This window comes from Perna viridis, chromosome 2 (genome assembly GCF_037379345.1).
Source record: "Perna viridis isolate PV_CMFRI_1.1 ecotype Kerala chromosome 2, ASM3737934v1, whole genome shotgun sequence".
Lineage (NCBI taxonomy): Eukaryota > Metazoa > Mollusca > Bivalvia > Mytilida > Mytilidae > Perna > Perna viridis.
Window position 1 is genome coordinate 15,593,298 of NC_142446.1, and position 21,954 is coordinate 15,615,251.

At 32.6% G+C, this 21,954-nt stretch overlaps 1 protein-coding gene across 2 annotated transcripts in view; it reads right to left on the reverse strand.

The window, feature by feature from the left end:
- LOC148623800 (uncharacterized) overlaps window positions 1–21,954 on the reverse strand; it is a 51,987-nt gene that overhangs the window by 12,701 nt on the left and 17,332 nt on the right. For both annotated transcript variants that reach the window (XM_088565911.1, XM_088565912.1), the window contains exons 7-11: window positions 21,754–21,899; window positions 20,952–21,164; window positions 13,242–13,393; window positions 10,621–10,748; window positions 169–9,209 (exon numbers count right to left, since the gene is read on the reverse strand). In XM_088565911.1, coding sequence (XP_088422037.1) covers window positions 169–9,209; window positions 10,621–10,748; window positions 13,242–13,393; window positions 20,952–21,164; window positions 21,754–21,899 — 9,680 coding nt within the window. The remainder of the gene's footprint in view (window positions 1–168; window positions 9,210–10,620; window positions 10,749–13,241; window positions 13,394–20,951; window positions 21,165–21,753; window positions 21,900–21,954) is intronic.

Below are 21,954 nucleotides of genomic sequence, written 5' to 3' on the forward strand. Positions count from 1 at the left end.
TGTAGCCTAACTTCATAATTTTTCTTGATTAAGTTGTGCTTATTAATGTTTCACTTCATAACCCTTTTTAAAAACATGAACAATTGAACAATAAACAGACACTCTTTAATTCAAACAACTGCTTATTTCTTTTAGTTACAAATAAAACAGGGAGAAAATAAGACTTACCTCCAATTTTAAAGCATCATTAGACTTCTGCAGGATGGCATTCTGATCCTCTAAACTTAAGAATTGTGACAAGAGTTCTTCTTTTTCTCTTTCCTTTGTGGCATTATGTTGTTCAAGTCTGATGTTTTCACTAGTGAGCACTTGTACTTCTTTCTGTAGACTTCTGACCTCCTCAATGGTCTGTTCATACTTCTCACTGAACTGAGGACCATCTTTTAATTTCTCATTTAGGTCAATGGCTAGTTTCTCTTTTTCCTGGTTAAGCTCTATATTGGATTTTTCTAATGCAACACATTTGTCTTTGAATTCACTGAGTTCATTGTCCAGAAAATCTATTTTATCTTGAAGAGAACTGACCTGACTTTCTACCTCACAACATTTAGCTTCTGATTCAGTCAGGTTGTCTTCAAGCCTATTTATCTCAGATTTACAATAATCTTCTTCCTGAGATAGTGTCATTTGTTTTTCTTGTAACTCCATAATCTCAGCATTTAAGCTCTCCACCTTGTCTTCCAAGGCCACCCTAATTGTTTTCCATTCAGATTTTTCTTCTTCCATCTCTTTGTATTTGTTGAAGTTTACATCCTTTAGCTCTTGTTCATACATGTTTACTTTTGTGATCAGATCATCCCTTTCTGTAAATACAATCTTAAGCTCAGATTCCATTGTTGATTTCTCAGCAGTCAATGCCTGGTTGTCCATTTCAAGTCCTTCAATAATGTCTTTAAAGGTGTCAATGTCAGATTCTAGGCACTTCTTATCCTTAATCAGGCTATCAATATGTTCAGTAAACCTTTCTGTCTCGGACTTTACCTGTTCCATCTGCCTATTGAGTATATCAATTTCTTTTCTCTTCTCAAGAAGTAGATTCTCTTTCTCAACTACCAAAGACTTTTTGGCTTGTATAGATTCTTCATATTTTCTTATGGTGTCTTGGAGTTTCTCAAGTGTGTTTTTAAATTCTGAGAGATCTGCTTTTGTAGTTTCTTCCCTTTCTAACAAATTTTCTTTTTCCAACACCATTGATTCTACATATGTTTCAAGTCTAGTTTTATCACTGCATGCATTTTCCAATTCTTTTTCTAAAGTCTTAGTCTCCTCAGAATATTTCATTTGTTGATTCTGACTATCTTTTAACTCAATAGTAAGATGTTTTAACTCTGCCTGAAGGTTGTTATTCTCCAGTTTTAGGCAAGAAATTTCTTGAATTTTAGAATCAATATCTACCTTTTGGTTATCAGTCTGATGTTCCAATGCATTTAGTTGTTCAATCAAGTCTGATTTCTCTGTTGTCAATGTACAGTGGCATGATTTTAATTCGCTTATTTCAGACTGTAATTTAGTTATAGCTGTCATATTTTCACATTCTTTCATCAACATCTCCTCATGATCAGCTTTTAATTTTATAACCTGATTCTCAAAATCACTGACAGTTCTTTCCATTTCTTTATACTTAAAATCTTTCTGATTGACTTCAGATCTGAGATCATCTATTGTGATCTGAGATTCTGCCTTTGAAGTTTCAAGCTCTCTCAGCATATTGGTAAGTTCTTGGTTCCTGTTATCACTTTCTTTTAAATCAACAGTCATCTGATTAAAGTTCAGCTGTAACTGATTACACTTCTCTGTCAAGCTGTCTTTTTCAAATATTAATTTCTCAATCTCCTGCTGAAGATTCTGTTTACAACACTCCCATTCTGCCTTTTGATCTTCCTTTTCAGTATAAGCCAGCTGAAATTCTTCTTGTATCTGATCACGTTCTTTCTCAATACCACTCAACAAATTCTGTAGCGTTCTGACTTCATTTTTCAAGTCATCCACTTGATCCTTTATGTCATGGGAGAATGTTTGTGTGGACATCATCTGTGATTGAGATTCTGACACAAGATATTCTAAACGTTCCTGCTCTCTTTCCATTGTACTAATTTGATTTCTAACTTGATGATGCTGGTCTTTTTCTCCTGAAAGTTCTTCTGTGATGTCCATTAGTTTTTGCTCAGTATCTAGTTTCCTCTTCTCCAGATTTGCATTTTCTTGTTCCAAGGAAGCTATTTTTTCTTCAGACACTTTTTGCTTTGTTTTGAAATTTTCTATTTGATCAGACAAATTCCTAATATGTTCCTTTGCAGAAGACAATTGAGTTTCTAATTCCACTAATTTGTCATCCTTGCTTTCAACACTGTGTTGATATTCCTTCTCTGTTTCTTCCATTTGTGATTTAAGGTCTGACAACTTCTGTTGAAATTTGTTGGTCACACTATTTCTGTCTTGTTCATTGATGTCTTTAGATGAAAGTGTACTTCTCACCTCCTGTACCTCCATATCTTTCTGTTGATATCCCTCTCTCATTTCATCTAATTCTTTAGTTATCTCACTTGTTATGTCCATCTGTTTATCAAGATCTCTTTTGGCTGTACCGAGTTCATTCCTCAGATGAATAACTTCGTCCCTAGATATTTTTAAGCTTTCACTTGTATTGTCTATTTCAGTTTTCAACTTTTCAATACATTGTTCTAAAGAGGATTTCTCTTCTTTCAGTTCAACACATCTTGTCTGATATTGAGACAATTCTAATCTAGTTTCCTTCAGAGACTGTTCAATGTCACAGTATTCCATTTTTGTACCACTGGATACTGATGTCAGGTAATCAATTTTCCTTGCTGAATTTTCATTTTCGGATTTCAGCTCTGATATACTAATTTCTAAATTCATTATCTTGTTGTTAAGCATTTTGTTCTCACTCATGTTAGCAGACAATTCAGTCCTGAGGTCATCTCTGGCAGCTGTAAGGGCAAATAACTCATCTTTCAAGCATGATGTTTCATCTGAGTATTTCATTTTTATTTCATTTTGAGAGTTTTGCAATGTATCTCTCTCAAAATTACTTTCTTTAACTTGTTGTTTAAGGGTATCATTTTCCATCTTTAGAGCTAAAATTTCATTAGACATCTCAGATATTCTGGTATCATATGATGCAGCCTTTTCTTGCAACATTGATGCTTCATTCTTCATTGTTTCTATAGTAAACTTGGTTTCTTCACTGCTAATTTCTGTGCTGACTTTATCTGCAGTCATTGATGTAATGGTTTGTTGCAATAATTTTAGTCGAACCTCTATTTCAGACTTATTTATTTCAAGCCTGTCAACCTGATCTTCTAATTGAATGTTTTGTGAAGTAACCTCCATCAATTTATTTTCTAATTCTGTTTTTACTTGGTCTTTTTCCAACATCTGTGACTCTAAAAGTTCCACCATATTGATGTTTTTCTGTAAGTCAGTCTTTAATTCAGACATTTTTTCTTCCAATAAAGACTTTTCAGCTTGCATATGGAGATTCAATTGGTTACTTTCAGTTGTTTTCAAGGACAGTTCCTCTTTGGCTTTGACCAATGCAAGTTTTAGTTCTTGATTTTGAGATTTTAGCATACATATGGATTGGTCGAGTTTTTGTATTGTTTCCTTATCACTAGAATGTTCTTTACTAACAACTTCAATATGCTCTTCATGCCCTTGTTTTATATTCTGAAGTTCCCTTATTTCATTCTGTAGACTAGCAATCATCTGGGATTCCTCTACATTCTTATCATTGGATAGATTTTTCAAAGCATTTAATTCAGTCTTCACAGATGCAAGTTCCTTTTCTAAATGACAGTTGGTTTCCAAAGCTTGATTCAATGACAGAAGTAATTCATCTTTCTCAATTTCAAACCTAGTTTGTGATGCATTAAGCTGGTTCTCAAAATCTTTCATCAATGATATTTTTTCTCTTTCATGTATTTCAATACATTGTTTCATCTCAGAACTGTTTATTTCCCTTTGATTAAGTAAGTCATGACAATCTTTCTGTAGTTTCTCAATGTTATCTTGTTTCTCATTTATGATGCTCTCCAGCTTGTCATTCTTCACATTCATTATGGAGATTTTATAATCATACTTGTTTTCCTTGTCTCTCAACAACTTCTCTTGATTGTTATTTTCTGCCTTGAGTAACTCAGTATCAGATTCCATTGCAAATAATATCTCATCTTTTGATGTTAACTTTAATCTAGTCATATCCAACTGATCTTGCAGTTGTTTCAACTCCTCACTATATTTTACTTCCTTGTCTTCTAATAGTGCATTTGCCTTACTCAGAGAACTTTCTAGGTCAGCTATCTGTAGTTGATATGATGATATGGTTGACTGACTACTACTAATTTCTATATCCAATGCTGCCTCTCTTGATTGTGATAGAATCAGATGCTCTTGAAGATCAAACTTTTCAGCTCCCAATCTCAGAATCTTTTCATCCATTGATATAATTTTAGCAGTCAATGCAGTTTCTAGATCACATTTTTCAGTGTTAATGTCTTTAATTTGTTCTTGTTTTTCCAATATTTTGAGATCAGCTTCTTGTAGTTTACTTTCAACCAATTCTACTTTCTGATTCAACTGATAAATATTCTCTTTCATCAACTTTTTCTGTGTTTCTGTGTCAAAATCTTGATTTTCTATCTCAATTTTCATTTCCTCTTTAGATTTCTCTAACATTTCAATCACCTCTTTTAATTTTTCTTCCTCTGATAGTTGCTTTGACAAAAGTTGTTCCTGTTGGGACAGTTTAGTTTGACTGACTCCTAGGTTATTCTCCACACTCTTTTCCCTCTCTAAAGCATCATTTTTCTCCTGAATTGCAGAGGCAAGTTGACCTTGGAGTGACTTCAGTTCCACATTGTTATTTTCAATCTCCTTGTTCTGGGCACCAAACTCTGAGTTAAACTGTTCTAGTTTACATTCAAGATTAGTTATGGTGTTTTTATAACAGTCAATCTCCTCTGATTTTTTAGCACATATACTGTTAGCAGTATCTAACTCAGTACTTAAGTTGTTCATTTCCTCTCTCAAGTCAGTTTTCTCCTTAAGCAGCTGGTCATTTTTTTGTTTTAATTCATTCTCAAGATCAGTTGCTTTTGATGTCTGAGTGTTGATGACTCTCCTTAGCTCCTCAACTTGGTCTTTCAAGCTAGAATTTTCTGACTGTGTATGCAGAATCTCTGTTTTCATTGCATCATTTTCAGCCAAATATTGTTCACACAAAGCTTTTGTTGTATCTAATTGCTGTTGCATATTTTGGATATCACTTTTTATCTGATTCACTTGTGACTCCTTTTCACTGAAGTCGACTTCCATTTTCTCCATTGCTCCTTTCAATGTGTCCATTTCTTTTGTCATGCCCGATTCCTTCATTTCTGACTGCTGCAGAACATCTTTCATTCTATTTTCTAGCATTTCATTGGAGTCCCTTAATGTCTGACAAAGATCATTTTTATCAGTCATTTGCTGGTTCATGTCATCTAATGACTGCTGAACTTGCACACACTGATCTGACAATGAACTGTATTCCTTATTCCTTTCTTCCAAAGTTGCTCTAAGCCTTCCAACCATTTGTTCTAATTCAGTCATGTTTGAATGTATTTTCTGTAATTCATTAGTCTTACGATCAAGAGTTGTTTGTTTAAATTCTAACTTGATACGCATGTTTTCCATATCTTTCTTGTTCTCTGCACTGAAACATTCCTTCTCAAATATGAGGTCTTTGACCTTAGTCTCTATGGTTTCTATAGATTCTTTTTGTGCTGCCACAACAGATTCATTTTTGTTGATAACATCATTTTTTTCTGACATTTCTTCAATCAAGTTGGCAACTTTATTTTCAAGTGTTATATTTTCTTCTGTTTTGTTTGATAGCTGAAATTTGTAAGTTGTTACTTGACTTTCTAATTCTGTTATGTGGTTTGACATTTCAACAGCTCTTGCTTCATTATTCAAAATTCTTGTTTGTTTATTATCTAATGCTTCCTGTAATATTTGACACTTAATTTCCATGTCATTCAAAGCATGAGTTTGCACTTCCAGCTCTTGTTTAACATTTGTGATAACTCTGTCTAGATCTTCACATTTACTCCTTGTTTCTATCAGTTTTTTTTCTTTTTCTTCACCTATGACAGACTGATTATCCAGCTGGTTCTTTAGTGACTGGGATTGTTCCTGTAGATTTCCTATGATTTCTTTCTGCTGTTGTAGACATTCAGCATGCTCATTAAGAGCTGTAGTTTGCTGCTTGTACTGTACAGCCAAAGTCATATTTTTCTGATTCAGACTTTCATTTTCCTTGGTCAGAAGATCCAACTTTTGAAGGACAGCATTTAGATCATTTTTTGTAGTTTTCAAATCATCATCTTTAGTGTGTAAGACTTCCTTTAGTTTACTAACAGTCTCCTCTAGTTTGCTGGCTTTTTCTCGCATGTTTCCCATTCCTTCCTCCTGGTCTTCAAGATCCATCTGCAGCATGTCTAACTTAGCCTGCATCTGCTGACATTTGCCTCCTAAGTCTTCCTTCTCCTGCATTAATGTAGATTTCTCTTCCTTTATAGACCTGACTAAATCACTCAGCTTGTGTTTCTCTGTCTCTAAATAGTCCACATTTTCTCGAAGTTTTGTGTTTTCTGAAGTGCTGTGGTCAATACAAACTGACATTTCCTTCTTAAGTTCAGACATCTGTTCCTTCAAACTTGACAATTCATTATTTTTCAGAGAGACAGATTCTTCTGCCTGCTGAACTTGAGACAAGTTATTGGTATATAAATCTTTTTGTTTATTTAACTCAGTCTGAAGACACCCTGCTTTCTTTGATACCATATCAAGTTCATTTTTCATCTCCCCACAGGTCTGGTTCAGTTGTTCATAAGCCAAATCTTTGGTCTGCAAGAGGTTTTGTAATTTTTCCTTTTCTTCAGAAAGCGAGACTAGTTGAAGGTTTAAATTAAGACAGTCAGCATTAAGTTTACTACTAGATTCACTGAATTCATTTTTGAGTGTCTCTATGTGTGTATGTGATTGTTCCAGTTCAATATTTTTCTGATGAAGTCCATCACTAGCATGTAAGAGCTGTTCTTTTAGTCCACTACATTCAGCTTTAATTTCTTTGAGTCTATCTGTCAAGTCTTCACACTGTTTAGTGATTCCCTCTTTAGATAAAGACATATTATTCAGCTCTGTTTCTAAGGACACTAACTGTTGGGTTTTACATCTGACTAGCTCCTCCAATTTGTTTTTCTTATCTTTCTCTTCTTGAAGTTCATCTTGCAATTTAGAATTTAGATTAGTAAGGACTGCATGTTCATCACCTGCCTCTGTTTTGATACTTGTCATTTGTTTCAGGGTTCCCTGTAATTCTTCTTTGAGTAAAGAGACTGATTCATCTGCTTGCTGAAGTTTTGTCTGAAGATTAGTAACTTGTTCTTGGAGTTTTTCATTATTTTCTTGTAGGTTTGATAGACTTTGCATCTGTAATTCTTGATTTAAAGTTATTTCTTGGTTTGTAGCCTTCATTTCAGCCAAACAATTGTCTCTGTTATTGATTGCGTCTTCTAGCTTGGCCTTTTCCTCTGATAGTATGCTTATTTGTTGAGTGAAGGTAGCTTTTTCATAATCTAAGGATTGCATTTTCTGTGTGTAGTTTTCCTTGATTGATGATACCTCTTTTTGAAGTGCATCTATTTCTATGTTTTTCTGACAAACAGTATTATCAGCATTTGAAAGGTTTTCATTAAGATTACTGATGTTTAACAAAAGCTCATTTATCTTCTCTTGGTTGCATTCTGCCTTTTTCTGTAAATCTCCCACCTCTATTTCCATATCTTTATTTTCATCTTGCATCAATTTAATTTCACCATCTTTATCAGTCAGGACAGTTTCAGTCAATTCAAGTTTTTCAGATAATTCTTTAATGTGATTTTTCAGTTCTTTGAAAGTCTGCTCTTTACTTAACATCTGATGCTCATACTCAGTCTGCAGTTGAATTAATTCCTCTTGTAATGTATCAACTCTGGATCTAGACTGCCGTAAAGCCTCATTAGCCTGTTCCAACTGAATAGACTTTGAAGAAAGTTGTTTAGTGACTTCTTCATTATCACCCTCACTCTGTTCCAGACTTTGTTGAAGTGTATATATTTCTCTTTTAATTTCATCATTGACCTTCCTGAATTCTTCAACCTGTCCATCTCTTTGTGATATCAAATTAACAAGTTTGTCTCTTTCAGTAGAAAGATTCCCTACTTCAGATGCTAGCATGTCAGCTTTAGATGTCAAAGTAAAACAATCTTGAGAAGATTTCTCTTTCAGAGACTCAGATTCGTGCTCCAATTCTTTTACCTTAGCTTCTTTGATCTCTAAAGCTTCTTTGATTTGATCAAATTTTGCTTGTATGTCAGTAACTTTGCAGCTTGTGGTATCAAGATTTTCTTGCATTATTTGATATTCCTGACATTTTTCAGCAAAATCCTTTTCCATCAAATCTATATGATCTCTCAACTCAGAAAGTTCTTTTTCTTTTTTATCCAATAAGTCTTGTTTCTTCTCCAATTGTGACTTTATTTCATTTAGGTCTGTTTCCATCTGTTTTACATTGTCAATACTGTCCTGAGTACAATTATCAACCTGCATCTGTACAGACAGCAACTGCATTTCCAAAGCTGTGACTTCTTTCATTTTGTCCTCAGTTGCTGCATGTGCTTGCTGCAGTTTATGCTGTAGGTCATTCACTTCACCTTGATGACTACTTTCAAGATCTTCTTTCTCTTTCTGAAGTTTATCTATTGTACTCTGTAGTTCAAGTATGTTCCCTTCTTTATTTTCCATCAGTTTTTTCATGTCCTGCACCTGTGTAGTCATTGTCAGATGACTGGAGTGCAGTTGGTCATGTTTGGTGCTTAGACATTGGTAGTCATCTGAAGTTTTGGTGAGTTTGCCTTGTAATACATTGAGTTCCTCTTGACTCTGGTTAAGCTGATGTGTCAGGTGTTGTATTTCTTTCACTTTCTTCTCAATTGTAGCTTTATTATCACTGATCTGATTCTGAAGTCCTCTGTATTCATTCTGCATTTGTTTATATTCCTTTTCCATAGCTAACATTTTCTCAATGGCAGTTTTACTCTCATTTTCCCTCTCCTGAAGTTGCATCTTGATGTTCTGTTCAGTTTGCTGCCAATTCTTTCTAGACTCTGAAAAAAGAAGGAAAAGTACTTTTATCAAACACTGTAAATGACATTTTAGAACACACTTTGTATTGCATGGTATAAACCTTTTCTTATACTTTAGCATGTATTTTCTACTGTAAATCAAGTGTATCATTTTAACTAGTTTCTCCAAAAGGCACAACAGGTTCTATTTACTGGATCATTAGTTTTTTTTACTAATGACAAGGGTAACAGTGTCATATTCATACTTCATATTCTTTTACCTTTCATACACCATGGCAAGTTGCTACACCCTGGTCAAGGATTAGTAGAGATACATTACTAAACATGTTTCAAGTTTGGTTAAAATAAGTCATAAAATATTCATGTAGTTGAGAAAAATATTAATAATTTACAAACAACAGACGATAGAAGCTAAGTGGTGGCATAAGCTCACTTGAAATTTTGAGCTAAAGATGATAATCAATGGACGGTCATGAAAAACACATGCTAAGAATGCTAGACAATTCAACTTGTTGACATCACTCATTAAATATGTGTGTTCTTTGGCTCTTTCATTATTATTTAAAAATTTAAACTAATACATAAGTACGAATTTGGTTTCATTAAGATACAATAAAGAGCTGCGCTTTAAGCGCATTAAAAAAAAGAAACAAAACAAAACAAAAAAACAAAAAGTAAATAAAAAATGCACAAAAAATTTGGCACTATCAAGGCTACCTCAAGTTCAACTAAGTTTGTTGTCTTGATTTTTCACCCATACATTTCTTCTTGTTCAAAACACACTTTTCTGACAAGGTTACAAAGGATAATTAGTCAATCATCATAACAAATGGTCTGTTTTAAATGATTTTAAATCATTTATCAACGAATAAAGTTTCCTTGGCCATTTCCCGCTTTTTTTTTTAAAGAGTAAAACTTCATAAAAAGGAAACGTAAAATCTGACACTTATACAAATCAGATGGGAGCTTACTTCTATAGATATGGACAATTCACCAAAGTTTCATAAAAGTTAGTGAAAGTGTTTTTGAGTAATTGTGCCAAAAATTGAAAATCCCCCTTTTTCTAAGTATAAAAATTCATAACACGGAAACGAAAAATCTGAAATGTATAAAAATTGAAAGGGAGCTTATGTCAATAGATATGGACAATTCGCCAAAGTTTCATACAAGTTGATGAAAGTGTTTTTCAGTTATTGCCTGAAAACTTGAAAATCCCCCTTTTTTAAGGAAAAAAATTCATAACACGGAAACGAAAAATCTGAAGTTTATAAAAATTGAAAGTGAGCTTATGTAAATAGATATGTAAAATTCACCAAAGTTTCATAAAAGTTGGTGAAAGTGTTTTTGTCTGACAGACAATGGTATACCATAATATGTCCAGTCTTAGAAGGGTGTATAAAAATGTGCAATGTAAGAATTTTTAAATATGTACCTTGCAACATTTTATCTTTTTCTGTCACTTGATCTTTAAATAATCTATATTCTTCCTTTGTCTTTTCAAACTCATCAGTCTTCATCTCTAGTCTCTTCAGATAATCAGCTTCAGACTTCCTTAAAGCACTGAAATAAATCATGGCTCAATAAATCATTTTTAATTCCTTTTAAGGAAAATACCAGTATCAGCAAAGTAATCACATTTGATTTCTCAGATTATGTTTAAATTTCAACCACCTACAACATAAAAATCTGATACATACTTCTGAACATTGATTTGTGATGATATGACATTTATATAAATTATATTATTCTGACTTAGAAGTGCTGGTCATAAGTGACACATTGACATATTTTTCTTCTTTTTTGTTTGGTCTTAACTGTATAATAATCATAAAAGTACAAGTTAGTTACTAGCTAATTTAAAAACAGTACCTAGGTAACTTAGTTTTATTTTTTTTTTTGTACATGTAAATGTTATTATCTATCTTCAGAAATGTTGAAAAAATAAAAATAAGTTCCCTGGGTACTCTTAATAGAGTAAAATTCCGATTTAATGACCCATGAGTAATTGACAACTAGCATATCGCCACAAATGTTTAATTGTCACGATTTCTGTATATGTAAACAACCCCTGTTTTACTGCCAAACTTGCATATTGCTATGCAAAGATCAAACAACCACATTACAGTTAATTGAATCTTGATCACAACACCAATCAATAGATGTACACATCACTGATTACAGAAGTACATGGCTGTAATTAAGTAAATAAACAACCTGTTCATTATATCAACGCCTATCATTTTGTGATTTACCAGTAAAAAGTAGAACTGTCAGTGACATTTTACTTTATCGAACAAGGACTCTTACAACAATAACCATGAGCAGAGTACCCCGGCCAAAAAATGTCACCAAAATGCAGTGCAAGAAGTTATAAAAAGTGCATTGTATCTATGGTTTACAAATGTTCGGGTACAACAAATTAAAAAAATCTCCATATCAAATTAAACTGTCAGTCGTCACATGTCATCTTCTGGATGTCAGTCTGTCAGTCATTACAAAGTTTTTGTCATCAAGTAAACTTCTAGTTTTTTTTATTTATCAAACTCAATTTATTGACAAATTTGTTATTATGCCAAAATCTGCCTGCACAGAAAGTGGGTTTTACTGTATTTTAATATCTCACTGTATTTCACACTTGTGTAACACAATGCATAATACCCCAACTTTATCCTGGTAAGTCCCATTATTTTCAAGGGAAAAATTATAAAGCAATAACAAAAAAAAATGAAATGAAATAAAATAAAAACAAGAGGCTCCCAGGAGCCTGAATCGCCCACCTGGTTGAATTTTGCCTTTCAAAGGCAATAAATTTAACAAGAAGTTGTCCAACAATTATCATAGTTTTCAAGATATTGATTGAAAACTGTTAAAAAAAAAGTCATTTTTTCCCTTTAAAGGGCAATAACTCTTACAAGGAGTCATCTGACAACTTTTATCCCTAAAGACTTTTGTAGTCCTAATAATAAGGATCATTTCAGCTATTGAAAGAATTTGCCTAAACCTAACGGTTTTGGAGATATATGAAAAAAACTACTGTCTGACCGCTATGTTCTATTTATAGTAACGACAACCATGTTTTTTGATGGATCAAAAATCCCCATGTCTGTTCTATGCAGGATACCCCAAGGAACATTCATACCAAGTTTGGTTTCAATTGGTTAAGTAGTGTCAGAGGAAAAGATTTTTGAAAAGAAATAACATTAAAAAATAGCAAAAATCGTTGAAAAAAGGCAATAACTCCAACATGGCTTAACGGATGAAAACCTAAATTTGACCAGTTATAGAGCTCATCATGCTAAACACTTTTACCCTGTCAAAATTTAGCTAAACCTAACAGTTTTGGAGATATATGCAAAAATCTGCTGTCTGACCGCTATGTTCTATTTTTAGTAACGGCAACCATGTGTTTTGATGGATAAAAAATCCCCACGTCAGTTCTATGCAGGCTACCCCAAGGAACATTCATAAAAATTTGGTTTCAATTGGTCAAGTAGTGTCAGAGGAGAAGATTTTTGAAAGAATAACATTTAAAGTAGCAAAAATCGTTGAAAAAGGGCAATAACTCCAACATGGCTTAACGGATTAAAACCAAAATTTGATCAGAGATAGATCCTATCATGCTGAACACTTTTATTTTGTCAAAATATATATGCCTTTGGCCTGGTGAGGTAACAAAACAAATCTAAACAGCACTTCCTTCCATCAAAAATATTCAACAAAAAAAATATAATATGTATGTACAACTGTTCAAAATATCACAAATCCAAATCAGAAACATTTTAAATGAAAGGGAGCATACAATCTTCAACAAATACATTTCATCACAGAATTATAAAAATCTTTTTCAAGCATTTTTTACCTACATGTATTAAAAATATATGGACAGAGAAAATTGTTCATTTTTCAAAATATTAAGTCACTGAAATTGAAATTGAAGTCAGTGTGGCAATTTAGCAACATTAAAAGAACATCATATTGGTGACCAGTACAATGAAATGCAATCTGAAAGGCACCTATACTGAACTTTACAGTGTAAAATTGATTCTTGCTTACTTTACTGATTCTTGAGCATGTTGTAGCTCTTGTTGAGCTATCTGAGCCCTCTGTTGAAGTTTGCCCTGTTCTGTTGCTGTCTGTTCCATCTTTTTCATGTAATCTTGGTATTCTTGACTTGCTTTATCTAATTCTATCTGGAGTTTACTTGCCTGTAATAAATATGTTGATTAATCAACTTAACATACAATGTATGTAGGAGAGATATGGATGTGTAAATTTTAAAGACAACTGTAATAGTGGTGTAATCCAATTGTCAGTAAAACTATACAATCTATCCATTCCATAATTTTCTATCAAGTTCACACACCTTTATTGTAGAATTAGAACAAAACATTCAAATTTAAATATAGATAAATTTCATGGGAAAGATCTAAATCCAAATATTTTATTACGGGAAACTATGAAAACCAAATCCATTATAGGATAATCATTTACAAGGTATCCATAGTATAATCCCAGGTGTGGTGGACTAATATCCACAGTATAATCCCAGGTGTGGTGAACTTGTTCTAATATCCATAGTATAATCCCAGGTGTGGTGGACTAATATCCATAGTATAATCCTAGGTGTGGTTGACTAGTTCTATATACAAATAAAATCTCATAGTTTTGTTATTTATTGTTTTGCTTTTTTTTATTATCAGATAGCATTGGGGTTAATTGTATTAAGATTTTTCCAATATTAGAGGACTTATTGAACACCTTTCCCCTAAAATCATGTGGCAGCTTACTGTCATATTCAGTTTTATACGTTTATTTTACACACAAATTTTAATTTACCAAATTTGTAGATGTCACTAGATTTAGGCAACTACAATCAAATCAGGACCAGGGGACAAATGGGTATTTAAAGTAATCTTGTTAGCTTATTGATATACCAATGGCAGGATATAGGATGAAAATTCTTTAAAACAAGCATTCTGAAGGTATTGCATGGAAATACAGTCTCCAACTGGGAAAAAAAGGTTCAAAACCAAGGGACCATAACTCATAAGAAAATCAACTGACCCAAACAAAATCCAAACTTGATCTGAAACTTGTCATGGTAAAGCAATGTACCAAATAATAAATGTGTATCTGCAAGCATGACAAAAAAAAATGTGGAAAACTGAATTTCTGCTTTAATTTTCTAACTCCTATGGCCGTAACTCAGCAAAAAAATCAATGGACCTGAACAAAATTTTAACCTGATCTGTAATTTGCCGTGGTAAAGCAAAGTACCAAATATAAAAAGTATAAGTGCAAGCAAGGAACAAGAAATCTGTGAGTGATGGCTCACAAGTGGTAGCCCTGCTTTCAATCACGATATAAGGAACATAAACAAAGTCCTCTGTAAACAAATGTCCATTTTTTCCAAAAATAGATCCAACCATATGGCATAGCTACAAAAAAAAATGTTTTAAAATTTCAGGCAGCTAGTAGGTGCTAAGAAAAATGTGATAAAAATTTAAACTTTCAATAAAAAGTTGCGGTTTAAGCACATGATACGCCCATTGCCCTTTTAACTTGTCCTTATGCTTACAATGAATTTATATGATCAACTAGAAATACTGTGAGCCCTGTCAAATACCCTTCCCTCCAAAAAAAAAAAATGCAAAACAAAAATGCACATAAAATTTGGCACTATCATATTCAACGATTTTTCAAAGAGTAAAACTTCATAAAAAGGAAACGTAAAATTTGACATTTATACAAATTGAAAGGAGCTTACGTCAATAGATATGAACAATACACGATAATTTCATCAAAGTAGGTGAAAGTGTTTTTGAGTTATTGTCCAAAAGCTTGAAAATCCCACTTTTTTAAGTATAAAAATTCATAACACGGAAACGAAAAATCTGAAATTTATAAAAAATCTAAAGGGAGCTTATGTCAAAAGATTTGAACAATTCACCAGTTTCATAAAAGTTGGTGAAAGTGTTTTTGAGTTATTGTCCAAAGTGTGGATGACAGATGGACAATGGTATGCCATAATATGTCCCATCTTAGACGGGCATATAAAAATATAAAGTACAAAAAGATAAACAAAGTCCTTAGCAAATAGGAATTTGTTTTTAAATTTTTCCTATAATGAATCCCACCATATGGCATACCTAGAAGAAAAAATGTGTTAAAATTTAAAGCTGCTGTAATTAGTTGCTGAGAAAAAATATGATAAAAATTTCAGTTTGCAAAAATATAGTCAGAAAATAAACAAAATACTTGGTAAAAAGGATGTTGCTGTCATATTTTTTTTTAAATGGATCCCACTATATGGCATACCTATAGGAAGAATCTTTTAAAATTTCTAGCCGCTGTGATGAGTAGTTGCTGAGAAAACTGATAGAAAAAAGTGTTACAGAAACATGGACAAGGGTAAAACAGTATACACCCCCTTATCCTTCTAAGTGGGGGTATAAAAAAAGAGTAGAAAACTGATTTGCTGGACTGCTGAATGAACTGAGTGCAAACCTAAACTCCCCTTTGGCAAAAGTCACTTGTATGAGGCCTAAAGATAAGGTAAAATTACAAAATTTGCAGGGGTTCAAATTTACTTTCATAAGTAGTGAATTCATTTCCCCTTGAGGGAAATCAAAAGTCCACAAAAGTGTCAATTACAAATATTGAGAGTAATGGACCCTGGATCACCACTAATTTGAACCCCTGATTTGATTTTAATAGTTTTGATTTCCAAAATACAAATGTATTCAAAAAAATTTTGGTTGCATGATATAGGAGCATTGTAATCAGTTATAATGATTGAAAACTAACATTTTTTTCTATGGACAACCAGCTTGTGTCATTCAGACTACAAAGGGTTCAGAACACTGCTATGCGAGTGGTAACATAAAAAAAAGAAACATGAACACATTACTGCGACACTTGGTTGCCTGTACAGTACAGGGTGCAATACAAAATTCTGTTGTTTGTTTTCAAGTCCATGAAACAAGAAGTGCCACTATATCTAAATGAACTTGTAAACTTATACAGGCCATCAAGATCATTAAGGTCTGAAAACAATTTAACACTTGTAACTCCTATTGTGCGAACCAAAAGCTACGGCAGTAGAAGATTCAATAATGCGGCAGCCACCCTTTGGAATGCATTACCAAAAGAACTGCAGAATGCAAAATCAATGTCTATTTTAAAAAAGAAGTTAAAAACTCCGACAATCATTTTTAAGCCCTTCGTTTCTGTGATACTTATTGCCATAGACGTTTGTTTGCTATTGATAATTGAACCTTTGTTTTAACTGGTGATATGTTTCTTTTATTATGGGTACACTGTATGTTTTAGTAGCACATATATTTCTTTTGAAAGTTATTTTTTAATTGGAAATAGTTAATTTTTTATCATAAGATTTCAAATTTTAAACTTCTACTTGAAATTTTTTTTAAATAACAAACTTATTTTAGACTTTTTACCAAATTTACTCCATAAATTTTTACTCAATTTGACTATGATTCATTTATATATATTCTTGTTATTGTAAATATTTCAAATTTATTAACTTTACTAGTTAGCTAGATAAGTTTTACTACTCTGATATATTTTTGTGTGCTAATGTATTATATTTTTATTAGTATGTATATTTTTAAACATGTGATGTGATGTAAAGTGCTTTGAGTAATATTGTTTTAGATTAAGCGCTATAGAAAAATTGTAATAATAAATAATAAATAATTTACAATTTTTGTGTAATTTTCAACCCTTTTTTAACAGGTTTTCAAGTAGGAAAATATGAGAACACCTAAGAAACAACTTTAAAACTTAAAAAAAAATTAATTCAACATCCAATGAATGTTCTCTTCTGTTGCTTCTTGATAAAATGTTCAAAATGACTTTTATGCACTACAATGCTTTTAAAAGTTTTGTTTGACTTTCCTTTGAAACAGCTTATTTTGTGATGACATAATTTTCAAAATCTTTCAGAAATGCATGTTTTATTTTCTTTTAAGAATATATTCTTCTTTCCATTATGCACTTTTTTTACTTCTTAGTAGATTGGTAAATACCTGTATTTTGCTCTCTTCAGTTTTGGGATAATTAAGTTTTAAGATGGGTAATTTTATATAAATCTGAACATATAAAGAAAATCCCACTCTCATGTACAAGTAAAAAACAGCTTGTAGAATAAAAAAAAAATTGGGACAAGAACTCACATGTCAAATTTTTAAATCTTGCCATTTTAAAAAAAATTTCATAAAAATTCTTTCAGATGCTTATATAAAACTAAAACTAGATGAAGTGATGCCCCACACTCAACAGGGAGACACTAATGATGCCCTCAAATGAAAGATTTGTTTACTGACACTTAGGCAACACAATGAATAAGAAAAATTTCCCAAGCTGCTATGCTGCTTTGTAGATTTGTTACCAATCCTCCATTTATAAGCATATACATGTGCATGAATAACACATATAAATGAACATATTTTAAAATCTTATACTTAAAAAAAAAATAGGATTGGTTTAACCAAGCTGATTTAGATAAAATATCACAAAATTTCTGATGTATCACACAAGTTCCTGTAAGTGAATTCAAACAAAAAATTATAATTTTTTAATTAATAATAAAAGGGAGCTTTCTGCTATGGATATATACACTTACCCAAAGTTTCATTGGTGCAAGTTTTTGAATCATTGTGTCAAACCGGAACTCCCCAGTTTGCAATGAATTAATTTCAATAACTTGAAAACAAAAAATTTGGAATTGAAAAAAAAAATAAATAAATAAAATAAAAGCTTCGTTGAGCACAAAACTTGAATTAAAAATGTTCAAAATCAAACTTAAAAATTTGATTTTTTTGGGATATGGCCCCTTTGACCCCTTTTAATTCAAAAACCATAAGAGATATCTGCAACCTGATTAAAAATGCAGGCAAGCTACATATGTATCCAAAAAAACAACATTGCTGCACATACCATACATCCCCCACCGCCTCAAAAAAAGTTGGAGTGCAAAGCCTGTAAAATTTTTAAAATTGTCGGCACAAAATGGTGGCGCAATATGGTGACTACAATCCTACAAGATTTGAACAAAATCTGTTCAGTGATTTCCAAGGAGTTGCATCCACAACCTGTCCTAATAGTGTAGAATGTACAAATTCAACCAAGTCCCATAACTCCTGTAAAATTTGCCAAATCAAAACAGTGCTGGAATATGATCAACTAGATATGGTGACTAACAATCCTGAATAATTATAACTAACACTCCAACATATTTATATCAAAATCCATTGAGATAAAAAACAAAAACAAAAACAAAGTACCTTTACTTCTGTAAAGTTTGCTGAATCAAATCTGTGGTGCAATACAAACAACTACATATGGTTACTAACAATTCTACAAAATTTGAACAAAATCAATTCAGCAGGCTCCAAGGAGTTGTGTTCACAAACTGTTCCTTTAGTGAACCATGTGATAATCATAAAGTCCCGCAACTCCCACAAAATTTGCTGAATCAAAATGGCAGTTGAGTATGATCAACTACAGTCAAACCTTGGTAGCTCTAACTCCAAGGGACCATTGAAATGTGTTCGATTATCAGGAGTTTGAGAAACTGAAGTTCATGTATTTCCTGATTTTTTTTTGTTGCCGGTGCGAGTTTGACTTTATCCTTAGAAATTGCTTACTTCCTACCAAGTTTTGTTAGTTTGTGGATCTTTTTTGTTCGCTTTCTGAAGATAATGTTGATTTGAGGACATTAAAAATGCTGTGTTCGCTTTTTAAAATGTTCAGAGTTCAAGTTCCTTGGTCAATAATTTGTTTTCATCCAATTTTTTTCATGCTTTTATCATACCGACTTTGGAACATTCTCGAACTTTAATCAGTGTTATGTTAAGGTCAAAACTACCTAATTAGTAACGACTTAAATATTACATGTAATTAATTAAAATGATACTGATTAATGATAGGGTTTCAGTTTTTCACATCTTTTATTACCCAAGCTGACAAAATGGCTGACGAATTCGAGTTAGTGAGGGTTAAGATTTATTACCGAACAGACTGACTAGTCAGTTCGAGTGTTCGAGAAATCCAAGGTTATTTATATTGATTATATAGGAGAAAATTTTGGTACTTGGAATTGTTTGAGAAATCCCAGGTGTTCAAGCCATACAAGTTCGAGTGAGTGAAGTTCGACTGTACATTTGGAGACTAACAATCCTACAAAATTGGAAACAAAATCCATTCAGCAGTCCCTGATGGGTTGCATCCACATGGTTCGGACAGACAGACACTGGTATTTCTAAGTCCCCTTCGATGTTGCGGCAGACACAAAACAAAAATTTTTGAAATCAGACCAAAAATTTTGATTTTTTAGGTGTGCCCTCTTTTACCCCTTATAACTTGAAAAACCTAAGGGGTAACTGAAATCTGATTGGAAAATGCAGGCACAGATTTTTATAAGGTATCCAATAAAAATAATTTTAACTGGACCAAAAAAAAACAATAATAGTCAAGTTATCGTATGGAAATCAGGAAAATGCAAGTTTCTGGCCCCTAATTTCCATTATTCAAATCTCTACCCACAAAATCATTTAAGTCTGAACTTAATGGTATCGAATATTGTGGAACAATATCATAGACATTCCTATGCTTTTACATGAGTTTTATAGTTGAATTCTATGAAATACTTGTTTATGCCCCTTTTTTTGGCCCCCTTATTCTAAAACAGTTGGGGCTATTAACCCCAAAATCAATGCCAACCTTCCTTTTGTGGTTCATTACCATTCTTTAAAGTTTTATAAAGACCAACCAATTAATACTCAAGTTATCACACGAAAACCAAGTGTCTATGGACGACGAAAGCACCATACTTATATACTATCGCAAATTTTTTTTTGCAGTTGTATAAAAAGGGAGAAAGAGCATATCATTATAGATATACACATTTTTCCATGTTTCTTTGTAATTGGTGAAAGTGCTTTGAATTATTGTTCCAGAAAAACAGCCCCTTTTTAAAATAAATTCCTGTAACTCAAAAACGAAAAATTTGAATTTAAAAAAACAATGAAAATATTGTTATAAATTTGTTTATATTGCATCGCCATTTTCATTTGACAAATTTTACAGGAGCTATGGGACTTGGTTGAATTTGTACATTCAACACTATTAGGACAGGTTGTGGATGCAACTTAACAGACTTAACAGATTTTGTTAAAATTTTGTAGGATTGTTAGCCACCATATGTAGTTGATCATTTCAAATACTTTCCATCACTCAAAATATGTATAAGCTACATCATGCTGAGAATACCCCTGCTCAACCATTTCTGTCAAATAAGAAATCAAGATAAGTAAGCAAACACAGTGCAAGTCATCCTGCAAAAGCAATATACCAAATATCTAAGCATTCCCTCCAATAGAAGCTGAGAAAATCTTTTAAAACAAATTCCATTATGCATTACCTAAAAAATTACTAAGTCAACAGCATTCAGGATGTAAATAAGCGAGGAACCTGGAAAGGGGAGACACAGTACAAGTCATGATATCTATGCAATTCCTTCCAATAGAAGCTTAGAAATCTATTACAGAAAAGTGTATTGGACAGATGGACTGACAGATAAACAAGGTTTTTGAAATATAGACTCCACTCTTATGAATTGGGATATAATATTATATGAATTTTTGTTTACACTGTATGTAAAATAAGTCTTTGTCAGTAAAGTATCTCTAATAATGATACAATGTTGTTTTATCAATCAGTAAGATGTCTTCTACTTACCTTTTGACTTTCAGAATCAAGCTGTGCCTTTGCATGACTTAACTGTCCCTCAATTACAGACAGTTTGTTTTCCTTTATCTGAAGTTCTTGAGCTAGCTTCTGTCTTTTCTTTTCTACTTCCTCACAGGAATCAGATAAATTTTGAATTTCTCGCTGCAATGAGCTTCCAAGATTCCTTTCTTCTTCAACTTTTTTCTTTTGATTAGCAAGTGCCTAATAAATTCAAATAAAATAAAACAACTTGAAAACTTAATAGCGATTTATGGTCTCAAGAATAGAAGGTACCAGCAATAAGCTACCTAAATCTTATCATAAAGCATTCTGGTGAGCTGCTTATGGCCATAAAATGGTTTCAACTATGAATATAGAGGCATCCTCTGACAGTGACACTTGGATAATATTGTGCTTGAAAAGCAAGTAGTTCTATGATGACTTTTATTCATAAAACCAAGAAAATTAAATTGTAAAATAAATCATAATAAAATCACAGTATACTTTTTTTGGTCTACAACAGACCTGTCGGACATTTGGTCCTGCAACCTAACAAAATCTGCTGAACCGAACAATTATCTACCTGACCGAAAAAAAACCCCCAATAATTTTGCATTGCTTTTTTACTTGATTTGGACACCATCTTTAAACTGGAAGTTCCAGTTGAGGGGTGTCTGGACATCTGGTCCGGAAATCAAGCAAATTTTACCGGACCAGCGGCTAAAAGTACCCGTCATGTCTGATGGTCCGTCGAATTTCGCCATGACTGCTACAATTACAAATGAAGGTGAATTCCATCTACAAAATCTACCTGTTCAAGACTTTCTAGCTGAAATTGTTTCTGGTCTTTTTCTTTCTTGAGTTTGTCTGTCTGAGTCTCAAGTTGGGATATATTTTTCAAGACTGTTGCTGGAAGACCATCCTTCCAATCACCTGATGACCAATTCTTGTTGGATTCTGTAAATTTGAAATTTAGAAATGACTTTATAAGCCCAACAAACTAAGTGAAAGA